Source organism: Clavelina lepadiformis, chromosome 1 (genome assembly GCF_947623445.1).
Source record: "Clavelina lepadiformis chromosome 1, kaClaLepa1.1, whole genome shotgun sequence".
NCBI lineage: Eukaryota > Metazoa > Chordata > Ascidiacea > Aplousobranchia > Clavelinidae > Clavelina > Clavelina lepadiformis.
Window position 1 is genome coordinate 5385960 of NC_135240.1, and position 12600 is coordinate 5398559.

The 12600-nt window shown below is 36.4% G+C and overlaps 3 protein-coding genes across 8 annotated transcripts; 2 read left to right on the forward strand and 1 right to left on the reverse strand.

Moving 5' to 3' along the window:
* Nucleotides 1-372: 372 nt before the first annotated feature.
* LOC143461890 (uncharacterized) lies at nucleotides 373-2993 on the forward strand. 2 transcript variants are annotated; one of them, XM_076959825.1, is made up of 2 exons: nucleotides 373-1038; nucleotides 1372-2993. In XM_076959825.1, exons 1-2 carry the CDS (start codon nucleotides 897-899, stop codon nucleotides 1782-1784), a joined length of 555 nt encoding a protein of 184 aa, XP_076815940.1. In that variant the 5' UTR covers nucleotides 373-896; the 3' UTR covers nucleotides 1785-2993. The 2 variants fall into 2 exon arrangements, with proteins under 2 accessions (XP_076815940.1, XP_076815949.1); XM_076959834.1 differs by having other exon boundaries at nucleotides 1450-2993.
* Nucleotides 2994-3263: 270 nt separating this feature from the next.
* Nucleotides 3264-8323, forward strand: LOC143473152 (carbohydrate sulfotransferase 11-like). Of its 5 annotated transcripts, none has more exons than XM_076970051.1 (8): nucleotides 3264-3556; nucleotides 4737-4911; nucleotides 5154-5333; nucleotides 6098-6267; nucleotides 6568-6689; nucleotides 6872-7075; nucleotides 7218-7349; nucleotides 7415-8323. In XM_076970051.1, exons 4-8 carry the CDS (start codon nucleotides 6250-6252, stop codon nucleotides 7551-7553), a joined length of 615 nt encoding a protein of 204 aa, XP_076826166.1. In that variant the 5' UTR covers nucleotides 3264-3556; nucleotides 4737-4911; nucleotides 5154-5333; nucleotides 6098-6249; the 3' UTR covers nucleotides 7554-8323. The 5 variants fall into 5 exon arrangements, 4 of the variants coding, with proteins under 4 accessions (XP_076826166.1, XP_076826165.1, XP_076826167.1 ...); XR_013120465.1 differs by lacking the exon at nucleotides 3264-3556 and having other exon boundaries at nucleotides 3647-4911; nucleotides 7415-7695; nucleotides 7814-8323; XM_076970053.1 differs by lacking the exon at nucleotides 3264-3556 and having other exon boundaries at nucleotides 3649-4911; nucleotides 7415-7507; nucleotides 7814-8321.
* On the reverse strand, nucleotides 7882-9826 carry LOC143448910 (uncharacterized). The gene is made up of 4 exons (XM_076948847.1): nucleotides 9688-9826; nucleotides 9267-9446; nucleotides 8330-8499; nucleotides 7882-8004 (listed from the first exon to the last, which is right to left on the reverse strand). Exons 1-4 carry the CDS (start codon nucleotides 9740-9742, stop codon nucleotides 7882-7884), a joined length of 528 nt encoding a protein of 175 aa, XP_076804962.1. The 5' UTR covers nucleotides 9743-9826.
* Between the last annotated feature and the right edge of the window lie 2774 nt (nucleotides 9827-12600).

A 12600-nucleotide genomic window follows, 5' to 3' on the forward strand; every position in this document is an offset into this window, starting at 1 on the left:
ATGAAACAAAACAGTTGTTGCACCATGCTGTCACTGATGATGCATCGATCCTCATGTTATCTTACTGCAAATTATCTTATTATCTTATGGCTATCAGCCTCGTCCAACGCCGACAATTCTTTTTATCTTATTTAGCGAAAACTGATTCACACAGATTAATGACTCAAAATGCAATTCTATTGTTTGGAAACTTTTTTGGTATATGGCACCAGATGCTTGTTGTGAGACAATCTGTAGCGTGATACCGGCATTCACTTGTCTGTGACAAAATCTAAACCCTTGCTCATGAGACAACGGAAAGCTAAATATTTGATAAATTGTTAAGACCATCAAAGCAATAAGTTATACAAAGGAATCTATTTGAGTTATCTATAGGCCTTAGCTACATCCAGGCAAGTTAGTCACCTGTATTCGTAAATTTTCTAGAATTCTGGCACAAAACATTTTAGTGCTATACTATATTTCACTGTAACATTGTTTTCTGATACGCTTGATTGTCCTGTCTGCCTTCGGCCTGAAGCGCTGTGACATTCCAGCGACGCTCCATTGGCAGTGTGGACGTGCCTAGATTTTACGGTTTTGAAATGCAATTTGATACAGTAAACTGCAGATCTCTTCGAACCAGCAATAGAAAAAGGCCGGTAACATTTGGCGAGCACGGCAGGACCTGCAGTTTAAAAACATGTATAAATAAAGTGATCTAGACCAGGTTTTATCCAGGAAGATACTTTTCTCCCTCCATCCAAGTTTTAGCTCGTTTTTATCCACGTTTGAAAGTTTCTGGGACAGTGTGGACGCAACAGCAGCTGCTCGAAAACATGCTTTTATGCTCAGTTTACCGGAAGAGGTGAAGTTGGAAATGAAATGCAATGGTGTAGAAGTAGGCACCATGAATTATGAAGAACTCCAAGTCCAAGCTGAGGAAGTTGCCTGTTGCTCACTTCGATGTAACAACGCCATGGTTTCATCGTCTACTGCAGTATGATGTGATGACAATGAAGGCTGGTGGAGGAACATTACCGCTATTGAGAGAACCAGGTATTTTGCACAGTTCCTCGATTGCATTAATTGAGTTACTGTTTATCCCCGCGTTTACTGAGGTTGTATTGCCCTGTAATGTTAAACGCCCGACGAAGTTCAAGTCTTACGACGTTTTTATACCGAGGTCTGCATGCCTACTAGACAAATACGTAATTTTAGGCGCAAATTACGTAACAAAAACAAAGGACTATTTGGTGCCAGTTAGACTTGTTAATTTTACGACAAAGAGCATATGCATAGCGGTTGGGACGATTGTCGCAGATTTAGTACCAATTGTGAAAGAAAATATTTCGTACATTAACGCCTACTCATTATATTGTATATCGGAAGGGGTTGACGAATCAACAACCGACGATGACGTGTTTTCTCTCATCGAACAATTGCATCTAAATGATCTTAATTTGTCAGATGTTGAGAGGGAAGCTGTGATCGAAGTGATTCGAAGACGGCAAGCTGCTTTTTCACTCTCTAAACAAGATCTTGGCAAAACCAATATTCTTACTCACAGTATTGACACGGGAGACGTTACACCGATACGCCAACACCCGAGAAGAATGTCAGAAGAAAACAAACGAAAGGTAGAAATGCGGATAGTGCTCGATGGAGTTGAATGGAATGGTGCATTGGCTTACCTGGATGACATCATCATGTACGCACGCACCTTTCAAGATCATCTGCACAACTTAGACGACGTACTTTCTCGACTAATTGGGATGGGAAATGGGAAATGGACAGTTGTGTAAATGTCGCAGAAATCTAAATTAGTACCAACGACCGCCTTACGTAAGCATCACGTGATGAGCAGGTCGAAGAAGCTGATTGGACGATTTCGTCAGGATGTTTTAATAAACGTTATTCTTGGAAGTTTGCGACATTGCTTGCTGCTAAGCATATCGGCGGCGGCGGCATCTTCAAATGCAAGTAATGTTTCGCGACAAAGCGATCTATGTAATGTGCTGGTTGTTATTCGCCAGCAACCATGAACAAAATCTGAAAATATTTCACTGCAAATGCGATAGAAAGTAAGGCTATAAGACAAACATTATGAAAGCTTCTTTTCAACTGTTTGTTTCAGTCTGTTTATATAAATATCCCACTCGTATTTAACTATATTCATGTATAGTTAAATACGAGTATATATAGTTTTATAGACGCTGTGCCGTATACGAAACGCATTGTGTTGAAAACACAGTACGTTGATAGAACGAGACAAAGAAACAACCGGTTCATATATTGTGAACAATTTCCGGTTTATAGCAAGATTGAAGATTAACTACGTGGGTATACGAGCTTGGTGCTTCTGTTAATTAAAGTAGATTAGACTACATAGGTTATAAATGCGCGTGCAGTTGTCGAGTTTGGGTTGGAAACAGATTGTTGAACAGTCATGGAGTTTAGCGAAAATTTGATCGCTAGCAGCTTAGAAAATACGTTTTAAAGGTGGCAATTCAACTGCAGCTGAGCGTATTCTACAGCAAAATACTAACCAACATATTATGCGTTAATAAAACGTCGAAAACGCGTCATACTGTCATGAAAAAATTCAAAGAGAGCAATTGAATAAAACACTGCTATGGTTATTTTATTAGTTTAGTTTAATTCTAAAATTACAAATCCTAACACGCACAGTGCAAAGATGTAATGCGCCTGGATTACTGAGTTTTAATGCGGGTACGATGTTGCCACAGAGATAGTCTGTTTAAAAATTTTGGTGGTAAATGGTTATTAAGGAAACGATAACTAAAAATTTGTTTATAATTAAGTACAGAATATACACCACATAATAGAAGATTAAAAATAAATACAAAAGTGATCGGAGCTTGAAATTGTATTCCTTTTTTGCTGTACAACTGACATACAGATGTGACTTTAGAATAACCAAGTCCGTAGCCAGGCTAAATTTTTATGTATGCAAACAAGTCAAGTTTATCCCGAGTTAAGTGTGTTGTTAAATGCAGTTTAGCGCTAAAATGTTTTGTCCTAGAATTCTAAAGATTCACGAATACAGTCGACTAACTTGCCTAGATGTAGCTACGGCCTATACATAACTGAAATAGATCTCTCTGTTTGTCTTATTGCTTTGATGGTCTTAACAATCTTAACAACAAGCATCTGGTGCCATATACAAAAAAAGTTTTTTAGCACTGGTGTTGGATTTCGAGTCATTAATCAGTGCGAATCAGTTTTCGCTAAATAAGATAAAAATAATTGTAGGCGTTGGACGAGGCTGATAGCCATAAGATAATAAGATAATTTGCAGTAAGATAACATGATGAGGATCGATGCAATCTTACTGACAGCATGGTGCAACAACTGTTTTGTTTCATATAGCTCACAGTTTATATGCATAAAGTAAATGTACGACCTTCCCAAATCTATAAACGATCAACATAAACAATTAATTTCTGAAACATTGAAACGACTTCTAGTAACTTGCTTCTGAATTTGCAAAACTGATATTTATTAACTGGTGCAGAACACTTGCTTTCCAGTGGAAGTGACAATTAGCTTACAGGTAACACGGCTTGAGGATATTCCTATGATTGAGGTACAAATTAAGTTATACTAAGTACCAGTTTCTTTCATGCTACGCTAAACGGCTAATTTATTGCTTATATGCAGCCTTTCTAATAAGCTTTTTCTATTCTTCTGACTTACTGTTACTTATTTCTGTCATAAGCCAGCAGACTTGATAGATTCAAGCAAAGTAATTCAATTTTATTTGCTTTCATTTAATACAGGGTGGGGCAGAAAAACCTACCACATTTCAAATTGTTACTCTACCAAAGCTGTAGCAGTCTGACAGGAGGTTGAATTGAAATTTTGCAGCAAAGAACTTACCATTTGTTTTTCAGGTTTTAGTTTTTATAAGTAAATAATGTTTTGTGCAAATTTTTAAAATTTTGTATCTGTATGTAAAATGGCCTGGACTGGCGAACACCGTGCATTTATTGTGGAAGATTTCATTAGAAATGGGAAATCTGTGACTCGAACGCTAAGAAATTTTAAGACTCATTTCAAACTAAACCGTAACGATCCTGGTCCCAATCGAAAATCTGTAATGCCCTGGGTCAAAAATTTCAGAGCTACGGGTTCAACACCAAATCGCCTTCAGAAATCGCCTGCAACAATGTATTACATCTCGAGGGCGCCACCTACAGGATGTAATCTTTAAAACATAAATACATCAAATGGTAACCTATTCACTTTGAGATGAGACAATAACTGTTTTGATTGCTTATAAATTTTGTCTCTTTTTCCTATTTTGAAATGTGGTTTTTCTGCCCCACCCTGTACAAAAGACTTGTATAAAGCGTTTTCCACCAAATATAATTGTCGGATATAGAAACAATATATCTGGTACATCCGAATACAGTTACACCTAGAGGCAGAGATCTTGGTGGTCCGGAGGTCCCCGGACGATTTTTGCAAGCTACAAATGTACACACAATCACATACTGCTATACAATTACGTCATTTCAATTTCAATCGTATAAAGAGGTTTAAAAGCAAGTAGTTGCCAAGGAAAAACTTAAAAACTTTTTATAATTAGCTTGAACTAATCATGTTCGAGTGCGTTGCGTGTTTGGATGATCCTGCATTAAGATTTGGAGTCTACCACAGTAGTATCAATGCGTACTTTACTTATAAAACTAGCTGTGAGTTACAATCATTGATAAAAGTTTTACTAGAAGAGAATGAAGCTCCAACGTCCAAAATCGAAATATCTAACGCGGCTTGTTGCCGCAATTCTTGCTTTGTTTCTGGTCGGGTCGCTCTCAACAGTTTCATATTCCCAGCACTTTGGAAAATTGATGGTTAATCCACAAACGACTGCTTCAAGCAAACGTCATGAAAAGATTTTTATCGGTAAGTAGCAAAAACTTTTAAAAAGTTTCGTTTTAACTTTCATATATAGATGACGTACGTTTTGTTTTGTTTGAAAAATTTTAACACCGAGTATTTCAAATTAAAATTGAATACTAAACTAAAAATAAAAAAATACAAAACTAAACGGTTAACGTTTTCGGAATATTGAGCAGTTTAAATACAACGATATCGTGTTCAAAGCAACCAGTTAATAATGTCAGTGTAATACTTTAAACCCACAGTAGATGATAAAGCTCCGGAGACAAGCCATAAGAAGATCAGTTCAGTGATAAGTTCCGGTCCTCATGCTCCGGAAAATGGAGAAGTGGAAGCTGGAGAGAAGTTTTTGCAGTCGTTGTTTAACGTCAAAACAGGCCGAGGCGAACCCTCGACGTTGTCGGAAAAAGGAATCGACTTGTTCGGTGAGTTTTATGGGGATAAAAATTTTGTTTGTTTCAAACTTTCGCTGATATTCTTGGTAAGTATTGCGTTGTAGCTGGTTTGTATGTGGGACACTTTGTACTGTTAAAATTTCAACCTATCCCACTTTGTAACTGTCTCATTACACCCCAGCCCTTGCCATTGAAGTCTCTTTTGATTGATACCAACTACATTGTATCACGTCTCACGTCAAATCTCTGAATCTAAACCCAAAATGCTTGCGCATACAATTGTTCATATTACAGTATATTGCATGTAAATTATACACAATAAGTATATTATAGTTTGTTCATTAAGTTCTTATATAGAACAATATGTATTTTATATTATATGCAACGATTTAGAATTCAAAATGTTCTTACTTTCAAAATTTAGATTTGTTCAGCATCTGTTATGTTATATTATTAATATTCTTACAAAGTGAAGCAAAAAATGCAACTTGATTGTAGTAGAAATTTCCCGCTTAAATTGTTTTATTATTTTTCATTTTACTTAAAACCACTGTCCATGAGACATGGGACAAGCTTCATGTTCTCCGTCACATCCAATCATCCCATGGGACGAATCTCATGCGAAATTTCACATGCTAATACGGATGTTTGCTGAAAATTTGCAATAGGTTCAATTTTATACTATTTCAATGTTGCCAACACATTAAAGCCCACCGGGGCCTTTTCCCCAAAATGTTATCCTTGATCGCAGTTAGGATTTTCTCTTATACTCACGAGGGTCTTTGTCTCATCAGCCAACCACCGACCTGATCGTCCTGAGCTTTAGAAGGAAAGTCCTCAACAGCTGGTGAGGAGAAAAGAACTCCGGGAACGATGTTCCGCGGAAGAGCTTAATCCCCTCCTCGATCTGTCACGCTTGGTTTACGATGACAAACACAAAGTAGTCATGTGCGTAGTGCCCAAGGTAATATCCATAGACATCACATTTTTAAAATGGAATATTCCAAAGTTTGAGTTTGATGAGTTTATTGAGGTTAAATTCCATTTAATGGTTTGCCATTGATGTTGTTTTGCAAAAGTGTTACGCGTCGTTTATTCATAGTAAAACTAAAAATTCGTGTTAAACCAAAATACAGTTAGTGCAATTAGTTAGTAAACTACAACCAGTAAAGTCAAAAATATAACTGCCGCGTAAACGGTCTCAGTGTTGATTGACTTGTAATAAGCTCATTTTTGCATTTACTAAAACACTTGTCCATTTTAGACCGGGAGCTCGACCATGAAGAGTGCGATGCTTTACTTGCAAAGAAATGTCGACAAAGCGAATATCGATAAAGTTGCTTCACCACGTTTGTATTTGCAAACGGGCATAAGCACTCTTAACCGGTAAGATTTGTTGAAAGTTGACACAAGTTCCATTGCAGCATTCTATGAACTATGTTCTACAAACAAAGACTAAAAAGTGTTTGGAAAAAATAGTGACGATTCATGATCATATCATGATCATATCACGTAACACGTGTGATATTAACATTGCGCTTGTATCTGACACAGGAATCTTGTTTCAGATTACCGAAGACAGAAGCATTGAAAAGATTGCTCAACTACACCACGTTCGTTGTCATGCGCGATCCTACAGCTCGCATTGTCTCCGCACACAGCAGTAAATTCACCAACAGGACCACAAGCACCTATTTCAAACTATCTTATGGTCTTCAGATTGCCATGCAACAGGCGAAGTTATTTTCAAAAGGGGTCAACCTGAATGACAGGTGTATTGTGACGTGCATAACTGTACAAGCTTACTTCTGTTCTTTTTCTCCCTTCGGCGGCATCTTACGAATTTCGGCTTCGAGTTCATGTCGTTAAATTAACGAATCAGCACTCGCTCGAACTTTTGTATTTTCACATCAGGAACATCGTCGCCACGTCCAACTTGAAAATGGATCCCGATTTCCAACGATTGTCAACCGACGAACAACAAGAAGTGATTGATTATGCCAGAATAATGCGATTCGGGAATATTTCGTTTCACCAGTTTGCAAGGTTGGATTGAATCAATGCATAGTCTCATCCAATTTATTGGACGTAATTTCCTTTTTCTTTCAAAGGTTCGTGTCACAAAAGAATCCCAGCCGTACAATGTTGTTAGAACCTCACTGGCGCCCTCAAGTTGACTTATACACAATACACCTGTTATTAAGGTGGACCCCTTTTGAAAATAACTTCGCCTGTTGCATGGCAATCTGAAGACCATAGAATAGTTTGAAATAGGTGTTTGTGGTTCTGCTGGTAAATTTGCTGCTGTACGCGGATACAATGCGAGCTGTAGGATCGCGCATGACAACAAACGTGGTGTAGTTGATCGATCTTTTCAATGCTTCTGTCTTCGGTAATCTGAAACAAGCTCCCTATGTCAGATACAAGCGCAATGTTAATATCACGCATGCGGTATATAATCAGGAATTGTCACTCATTTTTTCCAAATATATTTTTGTGTTTGTTTGTAGAACATAGTTCATAGAAAGCTGCACAAAGGTCACGTGGAACTTGGGTCGACTTTCAACAAATCTTACTCTTACCTATTAAGAGTGCCCATGTTTTGCAAATGAAAACGTGATTCAGGAAGTTTATCGATGTTCGCTTTGTCGACATTTCTTTGCAAGTAAAGTAGCACGCCCTTCATGGTCGTGCACCCGGTCTAAAATGAACAAGTGTTTTAGTTGGAAGCATTTTAGTGCAAAAATGAGCGTATTAAAAGTCCTCAAACAACACTGAGACCGTGTACGCGGCGGTTATTTTTTTTACTTTACTGGTTGTAGCTTACTAACTAATTGTACTAACTGTATTTTGGTTTAACACGAAATTTTAGTTTTACTATGAATAAACGCCGCGTAAAATTTTTTTGCAAAACAACATCAATGTCAACCCATAAAATTAAATCTAGCCTCAACAAACAGACCGTCTCATCAAACTCATAATTTGAAATATTCCCATTTTAAAAATGTGATGTCTATGGATATTACCTTGGGCACTTCGCACATGACGACTTTGTGTTTGTCATCGTAAACCATGCGTGACAGATCGAGGAGGGGATTAAGCTCTTCCGCGGAACATCGTTCCCGGAGTTCTTTTCTCCTCACCAGCTGTTGAGGACTTTCCTTCCAAAGCTCAGGACGATCAGGTCGGTGGTTGGCTGATGAGACAAAGACCCTCGTGAGTATAAGAGAAAATCCTAACTGCGATCAAGGATAACATTCTGGGGAAAAGGCCCCGGTGGGCTTTAATGTGTTGGCAACATTGAAATAGTATTAAATTGAACCTATTGCAAATTTTCAGCAAACATCCGTATTAATATGTGAGATTTCCCATTAAATTCGTCCCATGGGATGATTGGATGTGACGGAGAACATGAAACTTGTCCCATTATCATGGACAGTGGTTTTAAGTAAAATGAAAAACAATAAAACAGTTTAAGCTGGAAATTTCTGCTACAATCAAGTTGCATTTTTCGCTTCACTTTGTAAGAATATTAATATTATATTATCCCCTAACAGATGCTGAACAAATTTAAAATCTGAAAGTAGGAACATTTTGAATTCTAAATCGTTGCATATAATATAAAATACATATTGTTCTATATAAGAACTTAACGAACAAACTATAATATACTTGTTATGTATAATTTACATGCAATATACTGTAATATGAAGAATTGTATGCGCAAGCATTTTTGGTTTAGATTCAGAGATTTGCAGTGAGACGTGATACAATGTAGTTGGTATCAATCAAAAGAGACTTCAATGGCAAGGGCTGGGGTGTAATGAGACAGTTACAAAGTGGATAGGTTGAAATTTGAACAGTACAAAGTGTCCCACATACAAAGCAGCTACAACGCGATACTTACCAAGAATATCAGCGAAAGTTTGAAACAAACAAAATTTCTATCCCCATAAAACTCACCGAACAAGTCGATTCCTTTTTCCGTCAACGTCGAGGGTCCGTCTCGGCCTGTTTTGACGTTAAACAACGACTGCAAAAACTTCTCTCCAGCTTCCACTTCTCCATTTTCCGGAGCATGAGTACCGGAACTTATCACTGAACTGATCTTCTCATGGCTTGTCTCCGGAGCTTTATCATCTACTGTGGGTTTAAAGTATTACACTGAAGTTATTAACTGGTTGCTTTGAACACGATATCGTTGTATTTAAACTGCTCAATATTCCGAAAACGTTAACCGTTTAGTTTTGTATTTTTTTATTTTTAGTTTAGTATTCAATTTTAATTTGAAATACTCGGTGTTAAAATTCTTCAAACAAAACAAAACGTACGTCATCTATATATGAAACTTAAAACGAAATTTTTAAAAGTTTTTGCTACTTACCGATAAAAATCTTTTCATGACGTTTGCTTGAAGCAGTCATTCCTGGATTAACCATCAATTTTCCAAAGTGCCGGGAATATGAAACAATTGAGAGCGACCCGAATAGAAACAAAGAAAGAATTGCGGCAACAAGCCGCGTTAGATATTTTTGTCTAGGACGATGGAGCTTCATTCTCTTCAAGTAAAACTTTTATCAATGACTGTAATTTAATGCAGGATCATCCAAGCACGCAACGCACTCGAACATGATTAGTTTAAGCTAATTATAAATAGTTTTTCTGTTTTTTCTTGGCAACGACTTGCTTTTAAACACCTTTATAGCTACATCTAACTACATCTAGGCAAGTTACATCAAGGCAATAGCTACATCTAGGCAAGTTATTCATCTGTATTCGTGAATTCTTTAGAATTCCAGGACAAAACATTTTAGCGCTAAACTGCATTTAACAACACACTTAACTCGGGATAAACTTGACTTGTTTGCATACGAAAAAATTTACCCTGGCTATAACGGACTTGGTTATTCTAAAGTCACATTTGTATGTCAGTTGTACAGCAAAAAAGAATACAATTTCAGGCTCCGTTCACTTGTGTATTTATTTTTAATCTTTTATTATGTGGTGTATATTCTGTACTTAATTATAAACAAATTTTAAGTTATTATTTCCTTTGTAGCCATTTACCACCAAAATTTTAAACAGACTATCTCTGTGGCAAGATTGTAACGGCATTAAAACTCAGTAATCCAGATGCATTACATCTTTGCACTGTGCGTGTTAGGATTTGTAAATTTAGAATTAAACTAAACTAATAACCATAGCAGTGTTTTATTCAATTGCTCTCTGTGAATTTTGTCATGACAGTACGACGCGTTTTTGACGTTTTATTAACGCATAATATTGTGGGGATGACGATGTGGCTTGCTTTTAGGTTGGCCAAAAGCCAAGACTATTTGTCTTATTGTTAGACTCCTATAGACAATTGTCTTTGACTCCGTTGCGTTTACTGTCTCTATAATGTTTCTTCAAATCAACACCAACTTCATAAAGTCTACTTGTTATATTGTCCGAATAGGTTGTATCAGATTATAAACATTTACACCATCTTTTCACATTTAAACAAAGCTATAACTCGAATTCAGTAATGATTTCAATTCCGAATAATTCAGCAATAACTTCAATTCAGCAGAACAGAAGAATAGCTAAGAGCGACAAAAGAGAAGAGAACGATTTAGACCAAACATTAGCTTTTATATTCCCATATTTTGACCAATAGGCGAGTGCCAAGCTGGCTTTTACCATGACACGTATACACGTCCATGTTACATTCTAAGCTTTTATCACAAAGAATTAAAATCGATTTTGCACCGGGTACAGAAAACCACTTGACACACTTAACTACGTCACATGTCGATTTGGAACTACGATTGAATACGGATTACTAGGAACAATACATTGAAATTTGTATAGAATTTAACTGGAGACACAAAAATTGCTTAACAAACGCCAATTATAGAACTTGTTTAATTTGATTATATCCAAACGCCACAATATGTTGTTTAGTATTTTGCTGTAGAATACGCTCAGCTGCAGTTGAATTACCACCTTTAAAACGTATTTTCTAAGCTGCTAACGATCAAATTTTCGCTAAACTCCATGACTGTTCAGCAATCTGTTTCCAACCCAAACTCAATTATTGCGCGCATTTATAACCTATGTAGTCAAATCTACTTTAATTAACAGAAGCACCAAGCTATTATATCCACGTAGTCAATTTTAAATCTTATTAAAAACCTGAAATTGTTCACAATATATGAACCGGTTGTTTCTTTGTCTCGTTCTATCAACGTACTGTGTTTTCAACACAATGTGCTTTGTATACGGCACAGCGTACCGTGTTTGGCACAGCGTCTATAAAACTGTATATACTCGTATTTAACTATACATGAATATAGTTAAATACGAGTGGGATATTTATATAACCATTTATACTTTATACCACTTTACCACTTTATACCACTTTATACCACTTTATACCACTTTATACCACTTTATACCACTTTATACCACTTTATACCACTTTATACCACTTTATACCACTTTATACCACTTTATACCACTTTATACCACTTTATACCACTTTATACCACTTTATACCACTTTATACCACTTTATACCACTTTATACCACTTTATACCACTTTATACCACTTTATACCGCTTTATACCACTTTACCACTTTATAACCATTTACCACCAAAATTTTAAACGGACTATCTCTGTGGCAACATCGTATACCCGCATTAAAACTCAGTAATCCAGACGCATTACATCTTTGCACTGTGCGTGTTAGGATTTGTAAATTTAGAATTAAACTAAACTAATAACCATAGCAGTGTTTTATTCAATTGCTCTCTTTGAATTTTGTCATGACAGTACGACGCGTTTTTGACGTTATATTAACGCATAATATGTTGGTTAGTATTTTGCTGTAAAACTGTATATACTCGTATTTAACTATACATGAATAATTTTCAATTGTCTAAATTTAATACCTATATCACATATGGTTTATTTCAAATAAAAGCTGTAATGAACGTGCACGTAAAACGAATGCAAGACCCAAAACAGTAAAAAACATTTTGTAAGTTGAAGTCGACACAAAAAATTTTTCAATGTACTAGAGAACGAACGATATACGACGAAATTATGATTACTATATTGTACATTGTAGCGTGCTGCAGAAAATCGACTGTAACATGCATTTAACGAAAATTAGATATAAGGGCGGTATCAAATGTTAAACGAGTTACATGTAATGTTAAACGTGACATAAAAACCAAAAGTGACCATGAAAAAACGCGAAAACTTTCGATGGCATCGACAACGTGGTTCGAGATGGTTTGGAAAGAATT

What these genes read in the sequence shown, in the direction of transcription:
- LOC143448910 (XM_076948847.1), bottom strand. Translation starts at nt 9,742, where the DNA reads ATGGTTAATCCAGGAATGACTGCTTCAAGCAAACGTCATGAAAAGATT. An exon ending in AAAAGGAATCGACTTGTTCG is followed by an intron (nt 8,500 to 9,266) that starts GTGAGTTTTATG and finishes TTGTCTCATCAG; the next exon opens with CCAACCACCGACCTGATCGT. An exon ending in TCATGTGCGAAGTGCCCAAG is followed by an intron (nt 8,005 to 8,329) that starts GTAATATCCATA and finishes TGTTCATTTTAG; the next exon opens with ACCGGGTGCACGACCATGAA.
- LOC143473152 (XM_076970051.1), top strand. An exon ending in GGCATAAGCACTCTTAACCG is followed by an intron (nt 6,690 to 6,871) that starts GTAAGATTTGTT and finishes ATCTTGTTTCAG; the next exon opens with ATTACCGAAGACAGAAGCAT. An exon ending in TCGTTTCACCAGTTTGCAAG is followed by an intron (nt 7,350 to 7,414) that starts GTTGGATTGAAT and finishes TTTCTTTCAAAG; the next exon opens with GTTCGTGTCACAAAAGAATC.
- LOC143461890 (XM_076959825.1), top strand. Translation starts at nt 897, where the DNA reads ATGAAGAACTCCAAGTCCAAGCTGAGGAAGTTGCCTGTTGCTCACTTC. An exon ending in ACCGCTATTGAGAGAACCAG is followed by an intron (nt 1,039 to 1,371) that starts GTATTTTGCACA and finishes GTATATCGGAAG; the next exon opens with GGGTTGACGAATCAACAACC.